This window comes from Helobdella robusta (assembly GCF_000326865.2).
Source record: "Helobdella robusta unplaced genomic scaffold HELROscaffold_3, whole genome shotgun sequence".
Taxonomy (NCBI): Eukaryota; Metazoa; Annelida; class Clitellata; order Rhynchobdellida; family Glossiphoniidae; genus Helobdella; species Helobdella robusta.
Window position 1 is genome coordinate 7,115,700 of NW_008704501.1, and position 17,093 is coordinate 7,132,792.

The window sequence follows — 17,093 nt, forward strand, 5'->3', positions numbered from 1 at the left end:
CAACTTGGGCCTGAAATAAAAGAAATTATTTTTTAACATTAAAATTAATTAGAGAGAGAGAAAGAGAGAAAGAGAAGAGAGAGAGAGAGAACGAGAGATAGAGAGAAACAGAGGAAGAGCAAAAAATAAAGATAGCGTAGCAGTAATCAGGCAGTTAACTTCTAATCAAAAAATATACAGTAGCAAAATTATAATAACATACGAACACGAACAAAACACGCACACACGCAAACACACTCACGCACACACGCATACACACACGCACGCATACACACACTCACGCACACACACTTGTAAGGAAGACTATAATAACATCAATTATTTCAATTGCATTTCAATGGCACTTCAAAACATGTTCGGTCCTGATTAACACAAAAAAATTGTAAAAAAAGAAAATGTTAAAAAAACAAAACAAACAAACAAACAAGCAAACAAACAAACAAACAAGCAAACGAAACAAAACAAACGAAATTAACCAAAAAAACCTATAAAAAATTTAGATTCCATGAATCATTACTCTCACATATACCATTATATTTTTATATACATTGTTGTATACATACACACCTACGTATAAACACACTCACGACGCATACATACGCACGCATACACATACACACACACACACACACACACACGAACGCACAGAAATGTGAGTTCGTTTTTAGTTTATTGTTTTGGATGTTGTTTTTGATAACCTAGATTATTTTCTGGGTAATGAAGAGCATATGCGCGTTTTTATACGCGCACACACACACACACACACACACACACACACACACACACACACACACACACACACAAACATACATATAAACAAACATATATACAAACAAACATTCATACAAACAAACATCCATACATACAGACGTACAACAAAGCTAATCAAGGAAGGGTCAGACATACATACATACATACACACATACATAGATACAAACACATACATAGATACATACATACAGACACATATGCATGCATATATACTAACATTCATTCTATATTTTCTTTATTTCTTCAATTTTTTTGCTAAATCTACCTAATTAAGATACCTGTATATCTACTCTTTCTATACTATGATATCTGTATCTTTCCACTTTCCTCGTTCTCTCTCTCTCTCTTTCTTTCTGACCCCCTTTCATAAACACACATGCACACACACAAACAAAAACACACAAAAACACACACAGAAAACGAAAAAATGAAATGTGAACTAGACAGAAAAGTAATAATGTCAGTTGGACCAGCCAAACATCAGACATAATTGAATCATAATCACTTCAATAAAGGAAATACAAACATGATTATTATACATACACATACAAACATACACACACATGCAAACATACACACACACACACACACACACACACACACACACACACACACACACACACACACACACAAACCAACATAAATACATACACACATACATACATACACACAAACACACATATAAACCTTTAATGAAGCCAGCAACATGAGTTTCAGTTCTAGGCTTCAAATAGTCATCATCATCACCATCAACATCATCATCATCGCAATAAGGATGACCATTACGGCTCATGAGATCATTATCACAACCGAGAACATCATCATCAGCACCACTATCGTCATCTTCATCGTTTATAATTTCGTCGTTGTTGAAGTTCATTTCAAGCTTTCTGGAGAGGCTATCATTATCATCATCATCATCGTCATCTTCTTCTTCCTCTTCCTCGTCATCTTTATCATGACCTCCATTATCATCAGCACTTTTTAAATTTTTGTTGATGTTGAAGCGTTGTTGCTGTTGTTGTTTCAACCTGGTGAAAGGACTTGTTCTCTTCAAAATTGGACTCGTGACGTCCTATGATGATAACGATGATGATGGTGACGTGATAATGATGGTGATATGATAATGATGATGATGTGATAATGATGATGAATATGATGACGATGATAACGATCATGTGATGGACATGGTGGTGATGATGATGTTGTGGCGGTGTTGGTGGCGATGATGACGATGACGTGGCGATGATGACATATTGATAGACGGCGCCATGCTTATATGATGACGACGACGACGATGATTTTAATAAGGGTAATCATGATAACGATGATGATGATGATAATAATAATAACAATAATAATAATAATACTACCACTACTACTACTACTATTACTACTACTTTAAATAATAATGATAATAATGTAAACACAAAAAGTAACCAACGATAAACGTTTAATCATGCTTAAAATTACAGCAATCAATCACTCAACAAAGTTCTACCATCATAAACATAACATCATTATCAGTAATACTTCTTAAATAATAATAATAATAATAATAACATCAACCATAATTAATAATAATAATAATAACTATTATTATTATTACGGCAAATTAATTATTTTCATCATCGTCGTTATCACTACATAATACATAAATTTCTATCAAAGATTATTATTATTACCGTCCTTGAACTATCATTAATAATAATATTAATAATAATAAAAATATTTATAACAGGTGAAAATATATCTCTCTCTCTCTCTCTCTCTCACACACACACACGCATACACGCACGCACGCACACACACACGCACACTTAAAAAAGATAAATGTAGAGAGATGAGATCATCAAACTCAACTGATAAAATTCTTAAAGATACTACTACTACCACCACCACTACAACTACTACTACAACTACTACTTTTACTACTACAACTACTACTACTACTACTACTACTACTACTACAACAACTACAACTACTACTAATAATATTAATATTAATAATAATAATAATAATAATAATAGCCATCATCGCCATCATCGTCATCATCGTCATCATATATTTATTATAACAGTTGTGCTTTGCTGATATTAATGATAATAAAATAATGATGATGATGATGAAGATGATCTCGACGGTGATGATGATGATAATGATGATGGTAATGATGATGACGACGACGAAGACGATGATAACTTGTCAGAAACGTGTTTCCTTCCTCATAAAAACTATTAACATATGTCACCGAGAACAATTGTGACAATGATGAAAGTAATAAAGGAAGACTATTAGTAGTAGTAGCAGCAATAGTAGTAGAAGCAGCAGCAGTGGTAGTAACAGCAGTAGTAGCGGTAGTAGCTGCAGTGATAGCAGTAGTAATAATTAAGTACTACACAGTACACACACCTTACTGTGTTTATAGCCTTCAGTACAGTATTTACCTACCCATAGCCTATTATCAAGCAAGTAGTAATAATCACTAATCACCATTATGAAAATAACAATTAGATAAATTTCATAATTAGCTAGCTATCTTACTCCTCTCTCTCTCTCTTTCTCTCTCTCTCTCTCATTATCCCAACCAATTCATTCATTATTAAGTTTAGAATCAAATAATTATCATAAAAACATTTCCTATTAAACTAGATGTAAAGTTACAGTTAGTCAGTCCTATTTCGTCATCTTCTTCTCCTTCCTCACCATCATATTATAATCATAGTTTATGTCATTACTTCTTTATAAAATCGTCATTATTTTCATTATCAACTTAATAATTTGCACCATCATCTTTATGTTCATCACCATTCAGTCATCCAATTCAATGAAACCAAAAATTGATCTATTAATAATGGTAATTATTAAATAATTCTAAAATTAAATCTCACTTATTCATCCATTCATTCATTCATTTTGGACAAAAATCAAACAATTTTAAAAAACAATATAACTTCAACATGAAAGATAGATGGAACATTCATTTATTTCTTCAAAACCAATAATTCAAAATACTTACTAAATCACCAGAAGATAGTCTGCCATGGAAAACCTCTGCTTTCATCATTTTGTGGTCAATAACTGACTCGTATTTTGTTTTAAATTTAAAAGTTTAAAACGATTTTATTGTTAATAACAGTTTAAATGATAAACACATTGATTAGGTTTCTATTTAATATTAAATAATTTTGAATAAATTAATTTATTCAGAAAAAATATATATGTAACTATCATCTGTTTCAAAAACAATCTATGGTAAAATAAGTAAGAAACAGTAACAGTATTTTATATTGTTAACAGTATTTTATACTGCTATATATTACTGTGTAGTTCTGGTATCATAGTATAAGTCAGAATGTAGTATTCATTCACATTTTTAGGACTACACTGTATGTAAGAATTGTAACTTAGTACAATCAATGCATTGCGTAGTGTATTTAATATTATTGTCATAAAGTGAATAGGAAATTGCTTTCCAGTTTTTTGCCCCTGATAGACATGTCAATCAAAAATTGACCAGACATAAACTTCCAATGGTCTGTGTGAGTCTTGCTCTGCAAAAAGAATGAAATTACAATTTATTACATTTAAATTACATAAATAGTAATTATCATAAATAATTATAAAATTTTTAATTTAATTTTTATATATATTTCAAATATTTAAAAACAAAGAGTATTAACAACATTGTAAAGCAAAGTGGTAAAAGTAAAGCAATCAGCCTTTTTTAATTTTAATTCAATTCAAATTCAAAGCATTTCGGAGCAATCTAACGCTGGATAATTACGAAATTAATTTTATAATTTAATATATAATTTTTATCAAATATTGGTTGAATGAAATCAGGATGAAAAGATTAACAAACAACAGGAGGAATATGATGATGAATGATGAGCCATGAGATGATCAAATTACAAATTAAATTTTAACAAAGGTATTCAACCAAATATCTATAAAACACCGTTCAAAATTTAAAATATTCAATCATTTTTCTGAATAAATATATTAAATCTACAATAATTCAAACCTTTTATAATTTTATTTTATTTTAAATCCAGGAAAATCATCCTTTTTAAAAGATCCATGATGTGATACTTCCTTTGTTTTTTTTCTTCGAGTAACTCCCTGCAATGATAACTGCACACATTATGTGCACTTTGTATATAATAGTGCATCCAATGTGTACAACAAACATATATGTACGTACGTGTATCTATAGAATTATAGATCATATATCTGATATATTGAACAACAAAAGCATGTATTTTTAGCAAGTTGCATAATAACAAAATGCTTTATTTTTGTAATTATTATTTATTATGTTAATTTTATTGTTGTTCTTCTTCTTATTATTATTCTTATTATTCTTTTTATTCTTATTCTTATTATTATTCATTAGATTCTAGTGAATCAGCGGGCTATCTCGGAAAATGCTTTCTTCATCATACAGTACTAAATTAAGATTTGAAGGTTAATTATATAGTTGTGTAAAGTTACTATATTATGAAATACTAGCAAAAATGATTTGATAATTTTCATTTAGACATAATTATGTTGTTGCATTCATTAACTGGTTATTAAATTAGGAACAATTATGTACGAAACATGTAGTACAAATTTGGTGAAATGTACAAAAGGTATGCACAATAAGTACACATGTATTATATACACTTGGCACGTATATATGATGCCTGTATGCATTTCTGTATGCATGTTGTATGTACGTTGTATGTATATATGTATGAATGTATGTATGTATGTATTTATGCTGTATGTACTGTACACAAAGCATCTATGACTGTACCGTGTATAAATACATGAATGGATGAGTAAGGCTTTATGGAGCATTTAAAATAATAAATAAATAAAATTATTGTTATGATTTTATTATTAATAATTATATCTTATTAAAGATAATACTTATTTGTGCTGCAATTATATGATTTTAATAATTAAATCGCAGTTTTCTGGTAAAAAACCTTGAAGAACAGAAACAAATGTTAAACGTAAAAGTTTGGCTCCTCATCATTTAAGCTCATTAAATATCTAGACTTCACAATAAAAACAAGTTACATTCGGTTTTGATCGTAATATAATCGCTAAAATATTCATCAAATAATTTATTTTAAAAGTTAAAATGGCGTTGAAAGTTGCCGTACACGACAGTTAGTAGTCCGGATTGTATTAAAAGATAACTTTTATGTGTATTTGTTCAGTATTTTGTTGTTTGAACTGTTCGCCCATTATTTTTTTTTAGTTTTTTTTTTTAAATAATTTAATAGAAGTATTTTTATTTATCTTAAATATCAAATGGTGAAATAAATTAAATGATTTATCTGTATTTTTTAAAACTGTCTTTGTCTTACTTAAATATTATAGTTTGATTCAGTCAATAAATTCAATTTCTCTTCACTCAATTAATAATCATTTCAGTTTTTTATCTTTTTATTTCATTTTTATTTTTTTATATAATACTATTTTAATTATATAAATTATAATTCTTACAGAAATTATGAATGAGGTGATAGCTCAAGTGAAGAGTAAAGAATGGAAGGTGCTAGTTGTGGATCATTTAAGCATGAGGATGCTATCAGCCTGTTGTAAGATGACTGAGATCATGTCTGAACAGATCACCTGTAGGTTCATGTGTGTGTGTGTCTTTGTGTGTGTGTGTGTGTCTTTGAGTGTGTCTTTGAGGGTCTGGTCATATTACTTATTAGTAGTTCTAGTAGTTCTCTCTAATATGCTTGTATGAGTGTGTCTTTGAGGGTCTGGTCATATTACTTATTAGTAGTTCTCTCAAATGTGCATGTATGTGTGTGTTTGTTCAGTCATTCATTTCTTTCTTCTTTTATTCATTCATTCATTGTTCTATTTATTTATACATCTATTCATCCTTTCATTCATTTTTTTTCATTCATTCATTCATTCAGTGGTTGAGGATATAAACAAGAAGAGAGAGCCACTACCTTCCTTAGAAGCTATCTACCTCATCACCCCTATCGAAAAAGTACCATAATAATAATGATAATTATTATTATTAGAATTATTTTGATAATTATAATAATAAATATAATAATTTTTTATTTCTTCATTTTTCATCTATTTTTTCAGTCCATCAAAGCTCTGATAACTGATTTTCAAAATCCATTAAAGACAATGTACAAAGGCGCTCATGTATTCTTTACCGAAGGTCAGTTGATTGTCTGGTTGGTTGGCTGGCTGCCTGGTTGGCTGGTTGGTTGGTTGAGTTTTTTGATTTGGTGTTTCGTTGATTGGTTGGTTGGTTGGTTGGTTGATTGATTTAATGAATAATATGACAACAATAATACTAATAATTTTTATTGTTTTTGTGACATCATCACATGGGCAGCATGTCCAGATGAGTTTTTTAATGACCTCTGCAAGTCAACCAGCGCTAGACACATTAAAACATTGAAAGAGATCAACATTGCTTTCCTACCTTATGAGAGTCAAGTGCGTAGAGTATGTACGTGTGGGTACGTGCGTGTATGCTTGTGTGTACATCATCATCAGCAACACCATATCATCGTCATCATCACCAACATCATCATCAGGTGTTTTCGTTAGACTCTGTGAGCACTTTTCAATTTTATTACAACCCTGCCAAGCAATCAGGTTTCATTTTATTCATATATCATTGAAATGATAGTAATTGATCGTCATCATTATCTTCATCATTGTGATCGTCGTCGTCGTCACCATCATCGTCGTCATCATCGTCATAGGCCGTATGATGAACTTGGAAAGATGTGCAGAGCAGATAGCCACACTGTGCGCTACACTCGGAGAGTACCCGTCAATACGCTACAGAAGGTATTTTGTTCATTCGTTCGTTCGTTCGTCGTTCGTTCATTCGTTCGTTCATTTATTTGTTCATTCTTTAATTCTTTTATCATCCATTCAGTCGTTCACTCATTCGTACGTTTGCGCGTCCGTTTGTTCTTGTATGCATTTGTTTTTAGTCTGACCATTCACTTATCCATCCAATCAAATATTTTTCTATAATTTCGTTCGTTCGTTCGTTCATTCGTTTCTTCGTTCGTTCATTCGTTTCTTCGTTCGTTCGTTCGTTCGTTCTTTTTTCATTGTTTCGTTCCTTCGTTCAAAGACAAATGTATACTGTTTGGTCACATAATAAGCAGAGGTCCAAGGATTAGAAGATGATTCTACAAAATGCATTCTCAAGTGAAACCAAACAATTATCTGAATTTAAAACTTGTATCATTGATACAATAGATTAGAACTTTGGGCGTCAATACTTACTAATAAATTAACCATTATTTATTCTTTGAGAAGATATATCGGGGCTTTTATTCCCCCAATTTAAACAATTAACAATTCGTACAAGTATTAATTTATTAAACAGATAAGTTGAGTTGAAGAACCCGTTTTTTAATTTGAGTACATTGCATTAGCGCACATTTACTTGCGACCTTTCAAAATTTCGAGTTTGACTTCTTCTCAATTTCAACTAACTGATTTTATCTGGGTGCTGGGCTAATCATTGGACTCCACCGCAGTCATCACGTCTTCTTATAATTAATTATTATTTATGAGAAGAGTTTATTCATTCATTCATTTACTCCATTCATTCATTTACTCCATTTATTTATTCATTCATTTACTCATACATTCATTTATTCATTCGTCATGTATATCAGTAGTTTCTTATAACACGAGTGACACCACGACCATCTAAATGAATGAATGAATGAATGATTGAATGAATGAATCATTCAAAGCAATGACTTGTTTGTGTAATAGCGTTTTTCAAATTTTACTAGAAATACTATAAAAATAGATACTCTATTTAGGTAGATAATCACTTTGGTTAAACTTATAGCAACAATAGTAATAGTTATAACATTAATTATAACAATAATTATCACAACAATTATTATTATTATGATATATATTAATCATAATAATAATAATTATCAATAAGTTTTCCAATTTTCGTCAATTTTAATCATCGGATCTCTGTGATTCATTCATTTCGTTGTTATTATTATTATCGTTGTTATTATTTTTATTGTTGTTATTATTATTATTGTTATAGTTATTATTTTTATTAAAGTGAGTGGGATAGGAATGCTGAGTTTGCTCAGTTGATCCAGCAGAAGTTGGATGCCTACAAGGCTGATGATCATACCATGGGACAGGTACCATTCCATCCATCCTTCTTTTTTCCATTCATTCATTTATTCATCCATTCATTTTTCAATCTATTTATCCGTGCATCTATCCATTCAGCCATCCAGTCATTATTCGTTTTCCACTCATTCATTCATCTATTTCACAATTCATCCGTCAATCGATCTATCCATCCATCTATCCGTCAATCGATCCATTCATCCATCCATCCATCTATCCGTCAATCGATCCATCCATGAATAAATGAATTAAGGGTCCAGGCAAGGATAGATCCCAACTGTTGATCCTGGATAGAGGGTTTGACCCCGTTTCGCCGCTGCTCCACGAATTGACCTTTCAGGCCATGGCCTATGACATGCTCAATATCGAAAATGACGTCTACAAGTTAGTAGTAGTAATATTTTTATCATTGTAATTAATTAAATGATCGATTGATTGATCGATTGGTTGATTGATTGATTGATCGATTAATTGATGATGAAAGGTTTGAATCAAACGCCGGTGGGGAGATATCGGAAAAGGAGGTGCTACTGGATGAGAACGACGACCTTTGGGTCAGCTTCAGGCACATGCACATTGCCGAAGTCACTACGTTAGTAGCCTTGATTGGCTGATTGGTTGGATGGTTGATTGGTTGGATGGCCGATTGATTGGTTGGCTGGTTGTTTGGTTGGTTGGTTGGTTAGATGGATGGTTGGTAGGTTGGCTGATTGGTTGGTTGGTTGGCTGGTTAGTTGGCTGATTGGTTGGCTGATTGGTTGGCTGATTGGTTGGCTGATTGGTTGGTTGGCTGATCGATACACATCTCTACATACACATCTATTTAAACATGTATTTTCATTTTTCTCAAATAAAAAAAAATTCAATTTTTTCAAATTTCAGGGACGTGACAAGTAAGCTGAAAAACTTTGTTGAGCAGAAGCGGATGAGGATGGGGCAGGATAAGTCATCCATGAGGGATCTATCACAGATGATCAAGAAGATGCCGCAGTACCAGAAGGAATTGAACAGGTTGGTTGGTTGGTCGGTTGGTTGGTTGGTCGGTTGGTTGATCGATTGATTGTTCATTATGCTGTTCAACTGATTAATTCATTAATTAATTAATCAATCAATTAATTAAATGAATCGAATAACCTTTTTCTCATGGACCGACACCAGGTATTCAACCCATCTAAATATGGCGGAGGGTTGCATGAAACACTACCAAGGTAAAGCTGATAAGCTCTGCAAAGTTGAACAGGTAGGTCTACTGATTGATTGACTGACTGATTGGTTGATGGATTGATTGATTGATGGATTGATTGATTGATGGATTGATTGATTGATCAATCAATTCATCCACTCACTCATTCATCCACACAGGATCTCGCAATGTTAACAGATGCGGAGGGTGAAAAGCTAAAAGATCCCATGAGGAACATCGTTCCCATCTTACTTGATGCCAATATACTCATCTCTGATAAGATCCGAATCATCCTTCTCTATATCATCTATAAAGGAGGTTTGTTATGTCTGGATGACTTCCTGGATGACTGTCTGACTATCTGGTGTTTGGTTGTACGTCTGCCGGTATGTATATGGCTGTCTAGGTGTACTTCTGGTTGGTTGCTTGGTTGTTTTTGGTGTTGTCGTTGTTTTGTGTTATTATTTTTGCTCAACTTGCTCATTTCCTCACTCACTTTTCCACCTATTCTCTCACTCATTCACTCACTCTTCCTTTCATCTTCTCACTCATTCACTCAGGCATAACAGAGGAGAACTTGAACAAGCTGGTGCAGCATGCACAGATACCTCCGGATGAAAAGTTGCTCATCAACAACATGCAGAATCTCTCTGTGCCCATCATACAAGATGTCAGTTGGTTGTGTGTGTGTGTGTGTGTGTGTGTGTGTGTGTGTGTGTGTGTGTGTGTGTGTGTAGTTGTGATGTGCTATAGTTTTGTTGTTGTGCTTTGTCTGATGTTGATAATTTAATCGTTTGTCTATCAGATATTCATTCATTCATTTGTTCATTCAGTGTTTTATCCATTCATTCATCCATTCATTCATTCATTCATTGCATCCAACCACACAGGGTGGCCGAAAGAGACCGCAAAGCTACCAGCCACAAAATCGCAAGGAGAGGAACGCGGAGAGGAAGTATCAGGCCTCCAGGTGGACACCCTACGTCAAGGACATCATGGAGGTTTCTTATTATTATTATTATTATTATTATTATTGTAATTATGATTATTATTGTAATTATGATTATTATTGTTGTTATTATTTTTACTAGGATGCAATAGAAGAGAAGTTGAACATCCAGAAGTTTCCATTCCTTACTGGGGGGTCCAGATCTGCCGGGATGGGGGCTGCCCCCGTTAGGTAGTAGACATGATGATGATGATGGTGGTGGTGGGGGCGGTGGTGATGATGATAATCAGGACGATTATGAGATTATAATACCTATAACAATGTCGATGACGATAAGTGACATTTTAATATGATGTCATATCTTGTAACGCCAAATGGTACCAAACAATACCTCACCAATACCATGGTGAGGACGATAATTATGATACCTATCATGATAGTAATAGTGATAGCGATGGTTAGTGACAACGTAATAAGATATTATACCTTGTAGTAGCAAATGGTACCAAACGGTACCTTACTAATACCATACACAATACTATGAAATACTGTGAAATACTGCAAAACCAGTGCCCGATACGGACAGTGGCACAAGGATAGGAGCCCGTCGACGTTTAAAAGTGGACCTCGCCTAATCGTGTTCATCGTGGGCGGAGTTTCCTACTCCGAAATGAGATGCGCCTATGAAGTCAGTCAGGCCGCAAAGAATTTCGACGTTCTTATTGGTTGGCTATTTTTAGAATTAAAAAATATTTTTTTTTTGTGTCTATGTACGTGTTAGGAATATGGTGGTGGCCTTTCGGTTCTTGGCGGACAGTGCGTTCGAACCAGGTTAATGTGCAATAGAAAATGACGCATGCATTACGATCTGAGCTACACTGCCTAAATTCTTTTTCACATACCTATCCAGTATTTTTTCTTGTTTTTAACTTCAACTTTTAACCACCTCACTTGCAGGTTCAACCAATATATTGACGCCAGTCGGATTCCTAAGCTGCTTAAAGGATCTAACCAACTAATTATAATAATAATAAAATGATAATGATAATATTAAATAATTATTATAATTATGTTTTTATGGCCGTTTTTATTATTTAATGAGCGTTTTATGAGTGGATGGAAATGTTTGCACGTGAGATCTTCACTCATTCATAATGATTATACCAATGATTATGATGATGATTATTATTATTGTTGTTGTTGTTGTTATTGTTGTTGCTGATGTTTTTGTTGTCTTTATTATTAAGAGGAAAAGTTGCATAATATTTGAAAATATAAATTGAATACAAATATAATTGCTTTCGTTTAGATGTTGCTTATATATATATATATATATATATATATATATATATATATATATATATATATATATATATATATATATATATAAACTCACACCAAGACATCATGATACAAAAATACTCAAACATTTAATGATGATTAATATTCCACCGTTAATTGGTATCATACCGTCATCATCATCATTACCTCATCATCGCCATCATCATCATCATTAATTTCATCATCATCATCATTATCTCAGAATCAGTAAAACATTAAGGAGTAAATTGGTGGTAATAATAATAATAATAATAATGATCATCTCCACCATCATCATCATTGTAGTCATCTAGTCACCATCATCGTCATCTTATTCCAAACTGCTGCAGAGGTAACTTATTAACACACACACACACACACACACACACATATATATATATATATATATATATATATAAATAGGGTTGAGAATATCTTATAGCAGTTGTTTAAAGATATAGCAACATTGGATGCGTTGTTCCATCTGCAGTTGACTTTTTCATGAGTTTATGATGATGATGAAAAACTCAATTGCAAATTGAACAATGCAAGCAATGCTGTGATATCTTTAAACAGCTGCATTTATAAATTCAAAGTGGATTTTTAATAGTATAATTTTTAATAATAGATAATAATAATTAAACAAAGTAATAAATTAAATTTAATAATTATATATATATATATAAATAAATATATGTATAAACATGTACGCGCTTGCATATGTATGTTCTCATTTTACATCGTAACTATTTGTGTTTGGTTCTAGCTCAGGGGTGGGCAAACTACGGCCCGGCCCGTGGGCCACATGCGGCCCACAAAGGTATTTTGTGCGGCCCGCGAGGCCTTGTTCCCCAAAGAAAAAGGGCGAAATTCTCCGTCGAGTCGAATAAATTTGCTTTTTAAGTACATATGCGGCAACAGCAAAAAAGTTTGCCCACCCCTATTCTAGCTTATATGTGTGCGTGTGTGTGTATTTGTGAGTATATGCGTGTGTGTATTTGTGAGTATATGTGTGTACGTGTGTGATTATATGTGTGTGTGTATTTGTGAGTATATGTGTGTGAGTGTGTGTGCGCAAATTCTAAATGCACTTTAAATATCTTGTCAGTATCCAATTTTCAATTTCATATTTAATTTTTTTACCGTGTATAATATTTTTTTGTATAAATATCTATAGAGAGAGAAAGAGAGAGAGCAAATTTGCGTAGTGATATATATATATATATATATATATAAATATAGATAAATATATATATTTATTTATTTTTAAATATATATTAATATACTTAACGTAATTTTTCTATCTTTTTATCTGACAAAGCGCTTTTCAAATGCTTTAACGTATATGTACGTATGTGTATAAGAGTGTGTGTATATATGTGTGTGTGTGTGTGTATATATATATGTGTGTAGGTGTGTGTGTGTTTTTCTGTTTAGACATAAATATACAGTATAAAAATATTTTTTATGCACAGTATAAGCAAGTTATCTTTGTATATAATTCATAGTTATCTGGTTATATTTTAATATATGCTTGTATTAGCCAATAATATGTATGTATATATATATATATAGAGAGAGAGAAAGAGAGAGTGAGTGAGTTATTGAGCGAATTAATTCAATCCGTATTGATGTTGCGTCTACATTATTACATTTATATTTTTGGAAAATCAATGTTCTTCAAATTAAAATGATGCTTACAAAAATGTATTTTGTGTGTTTCTTATATGCGTGTGTCTGTGTGCGTGTATGTGTGTGTGTGTGTGCGTATGTTTATGTGTGTTTGTGTGTGTGTGCGCGCAAAATTATTAAATTAAATAAAAATTAAACTTAATTATATAAAGATCTTTTTTTTGGTAAATTTTATGTGATGAGTTAAAGCTGTATGTCTGTAAAATTTAGTTGTATATAATACCTACCAATGTATGTATGTATCTGTGTATGAGTGTATTTAATTATGTAAATGATTTACATTTTTCATGAATGTTTATGTTTTGTATGTTTGCACATATGTATGTATGTATGAATGTGTGTATGTGTATATAAACACGTATACTGTACATTTTACTTTTAAACCCATTATTAGCATAAATGTATGAACTGTATTTTTTTTTCTTAAATTCTACAATTCCATTTAATAGCGCTAGATTTCTTCTACGTGTTTTTCAATTTTTCTAAATATTCGTTCATCTTTTAAATACATAAATATCTATGAAAACGCATAGATATGTTTGTATGATTGTAATTTTTTTATCTGTATGATGCAGCTTAGTTTGCGTGATTGTGTCTGTATGTGCGTGCAAACTGGTTTAAGCATTTTTTATACCAAAAACCACAGATTTTGAAACTAATGCACGTTAAGAGTCATCTTTATATATGAAAATAACTTAGTAAAGATACTACGTTTATGAACTTATCTATACTGAAGTTTTGTGTTATTTCATTTGCGGATTTTTTGTTCGTTAATTTAATTTCGTTCTTTTCTATAATTAATTAATTTATTTATTGTTTTATTTATTTATTTATTCATGTGTATAATCACGTTAATTTATTTTTTGGCGCACCTTCTAATACTACTACAATCCTTTTTTTGCAATTCTCCTGTGCACACTCATGTGCGTCTGCTTGTTATGTGTTTTTATTTTTGAGGAAGAAAAATAAAAAATTGTATAAAAAAATTTGTCTTGTATACTCATCATTTTTGCTGTTACGATAGGTTCGTTTCAAACATTCTTATGAATGAATTATAACTGAGTTTTTTGGTACTCTCTCTCTCTCTCTCTCTCTCTTTCTTTTTCTGTTTTTCCTTATTTCTAAAATTTAAAAATTGATCATCAACGATAAGGAGTACTATCGGGTCAAGGCCATGTAGATAGATCCGCCAATAGAGCAATTAAGTTTTGAACCATAGCAAGAAGTGTGCGTGTTAACTTTTTTTGCCCTTTATAAAACTTCAACATTTTTCTACTTAGAGTTGACCTGACGTATGTTATGCTCGTCGTCCGAAACATTTCAACTCAATGTAAACAGATATATTGACATTTTTATTGATAACACGGAAAATATCGAAAAAAAACTTTTTACATTTGAGTTCAGTTAATGGAGTAATCAAACAACGAAACGTACTTGAGGTCACCTACTCGCATATTCATTTGTATCTATTTTCTGGTTTGTTCAGTCACTAGAAGTAAATTCTCAATCAATCATTCGCACATTAAAAAATAATGTATTAGACCGTCGTACCAATTAATAAATAAATCAAACAGCCAATCAATCAATCAACCAACCAACCAATCAATCAATAAGCATTTCGAAATGTATGCTGCCCAAGTTATCGTATCGATGATGAACCAAATCTTTAATCCAGGCCTTGCACCAGACGTTTATAACTATTCCATTCGTTGGCTTCAGAAATTGAACCATAACCAGAGGTGCCCTGTAACCTTCCTGGTTCAAATAGGGGTAATAATATTTTGGAAAACCCTTTGGTGGATAATAAGCAAGTGGTCCAATATTTTCCTGATCAATTGGGTTTTCCCCCTCGCACGTGACTCCTATCGTATCTGGACTGAAGCGATCTCCTAACTCAGGGACGGTTTCGTTGAAACCAAAAGCTGGAGGTTCCCAGCCAAATATTTTCGTTAATTTCAGTAAAACGCAAGGCTTGCCCTCATCATAGCCGTAATCTCTCTGCCAGGTGCAGTTCTGACCGAGTGTGTCAATGACGAAACGACATGCCTTGAATTTGTTACGATTCTGATCATTTCCCAAATTACTGCAATCAATCAGGGCTTCAGATTCCTGGGCAGCATTTTCGTAATGGAGTAAAAAGGCTTGTATGTGATCTGCGAACGGTTTGTAACTGGAAGGCTGTCCCTGTACGAACCGGATCATAGATGTTCGATAATCCGGCATCGGTCTAATCGCCAAACTCGGCCACTCCATCAGCAGGGTATCCCAGGCTTGCGTACGGGGATGATTCTTATCCACGTAAACCTCCAAATAAAATCCGAACGCGCAACTCAAGTACACCACGAGGGCAGAAAAGAAGCAAAAGTAGAAAAAGAGGAATTTGGCCCACGTTACTTCACTTCTCCTCATCACCGTTCCATCGTTTGAATTGCAAAAAAAGTTGGCACAACTTCTGCCTAAAAATTTGACTTCGTTGGTCAGTCCTCTCTTCTTTGCGTTCAGCGTCGCCGTCGAGGCCATCAACAACTCCGATTCCGAATCGGAGAAACTTCGACTTTTGTCGCTGAGCATTGTGGTGAAATTAAAAATTTAATTTAAATTTTAACTTAATGTTGAAAATTGAAATATATCATTAAATCTCTAAATGTAATTAAATGTTTATATTGTGCCAATACAGGTGAAAGGATATAGGTAACATGGAGAGTGCATTTTGTTATTACAATAATATTTAGTACACCTTAATAACACTACTGCTTTACCACATTAAAAATTAATGAATTTCGTGTATTATTTTAATAATTTTAAACATTTTTAATAAAATAATTTTTTATTTCAGATCTTCAAGATAGCATGCATATGTAATAAAACAAAATTAACTATATATATGTACATGTATACAAGGTTTTGGGCTCTATTTTCACATTTTCATTGATCAAAAAAATAGTTAATGTCGTTTTAAGGCAATGAATTAAACAAAAATGTTTTAATTAAATAGAATA

At 32.2% G+C, this 17,093-nt stretch overlaps 2 protein-coding genes across 2 annotated transcripts; one reads left to right on the forward strand and one right to left on the reverse strand.

Annotated features, from left to right (window-relative positions):
- Positions 1 to 6,278: 6,278 nt before the first annotated feature.
- On the forward strand, positions 6,279 to 12,101 carry HELRODRAFT_66166 (hypothetical protein; the record flags this gene model as incomplete). Its single annotated transcript, XM_009021634.1, has 17 exons — positions 6,279 to 6,408; positions 6,706 to 6,782; positions 6,887 to 6,965; positions 7,146 to 7,249; positions 7,351 to 7,411; positions 7,522 to 7,609; positions 8,874 to 8,958; positions 9,204 to 9,334; positions 9,435 to 9,542; positions 9,833 to 9,961; positions 10,109 to 10,190; positions 10,313 to 10,451; positions 10,694 to 10,803; positions 11,024 to 11,134; positions 11,225 to 11,316; positions 11,653 to 11,807; positions 12,040 to 12,101. Coding segments are annotated over 17 exons (1,743 nt in total), but the record flags the coding sequence as incomplete, so codon positions are not given.
- Positions 12,102 to 15,428: 3,327 nt separating this feature from the next.
- Positions 15,429 to 16,766, reverse strand: HELRODRAFT_184992 (hypothetical protein). Its single transcript, XM_009021635.1, is given in 2 exon segments — positions 15,429 to 15,656; positions 15,670 to 16,766. The coding sequence occupies 1 exon segment, from the start codon at positions 16,663 to 16,665 to the stop codon at positions 15,697 to 15,699; it is 969 nt and encodes a 322-aa protein (XP_009019883.1). The 5' UTR covers positions 16,666 to 16,766; the 3' UTR covers positions 15,429 to 15,656; positions 15,670 to 15,696.
- Positions 16,767 to 17,093: the final 327 nt, after the last annotated feature.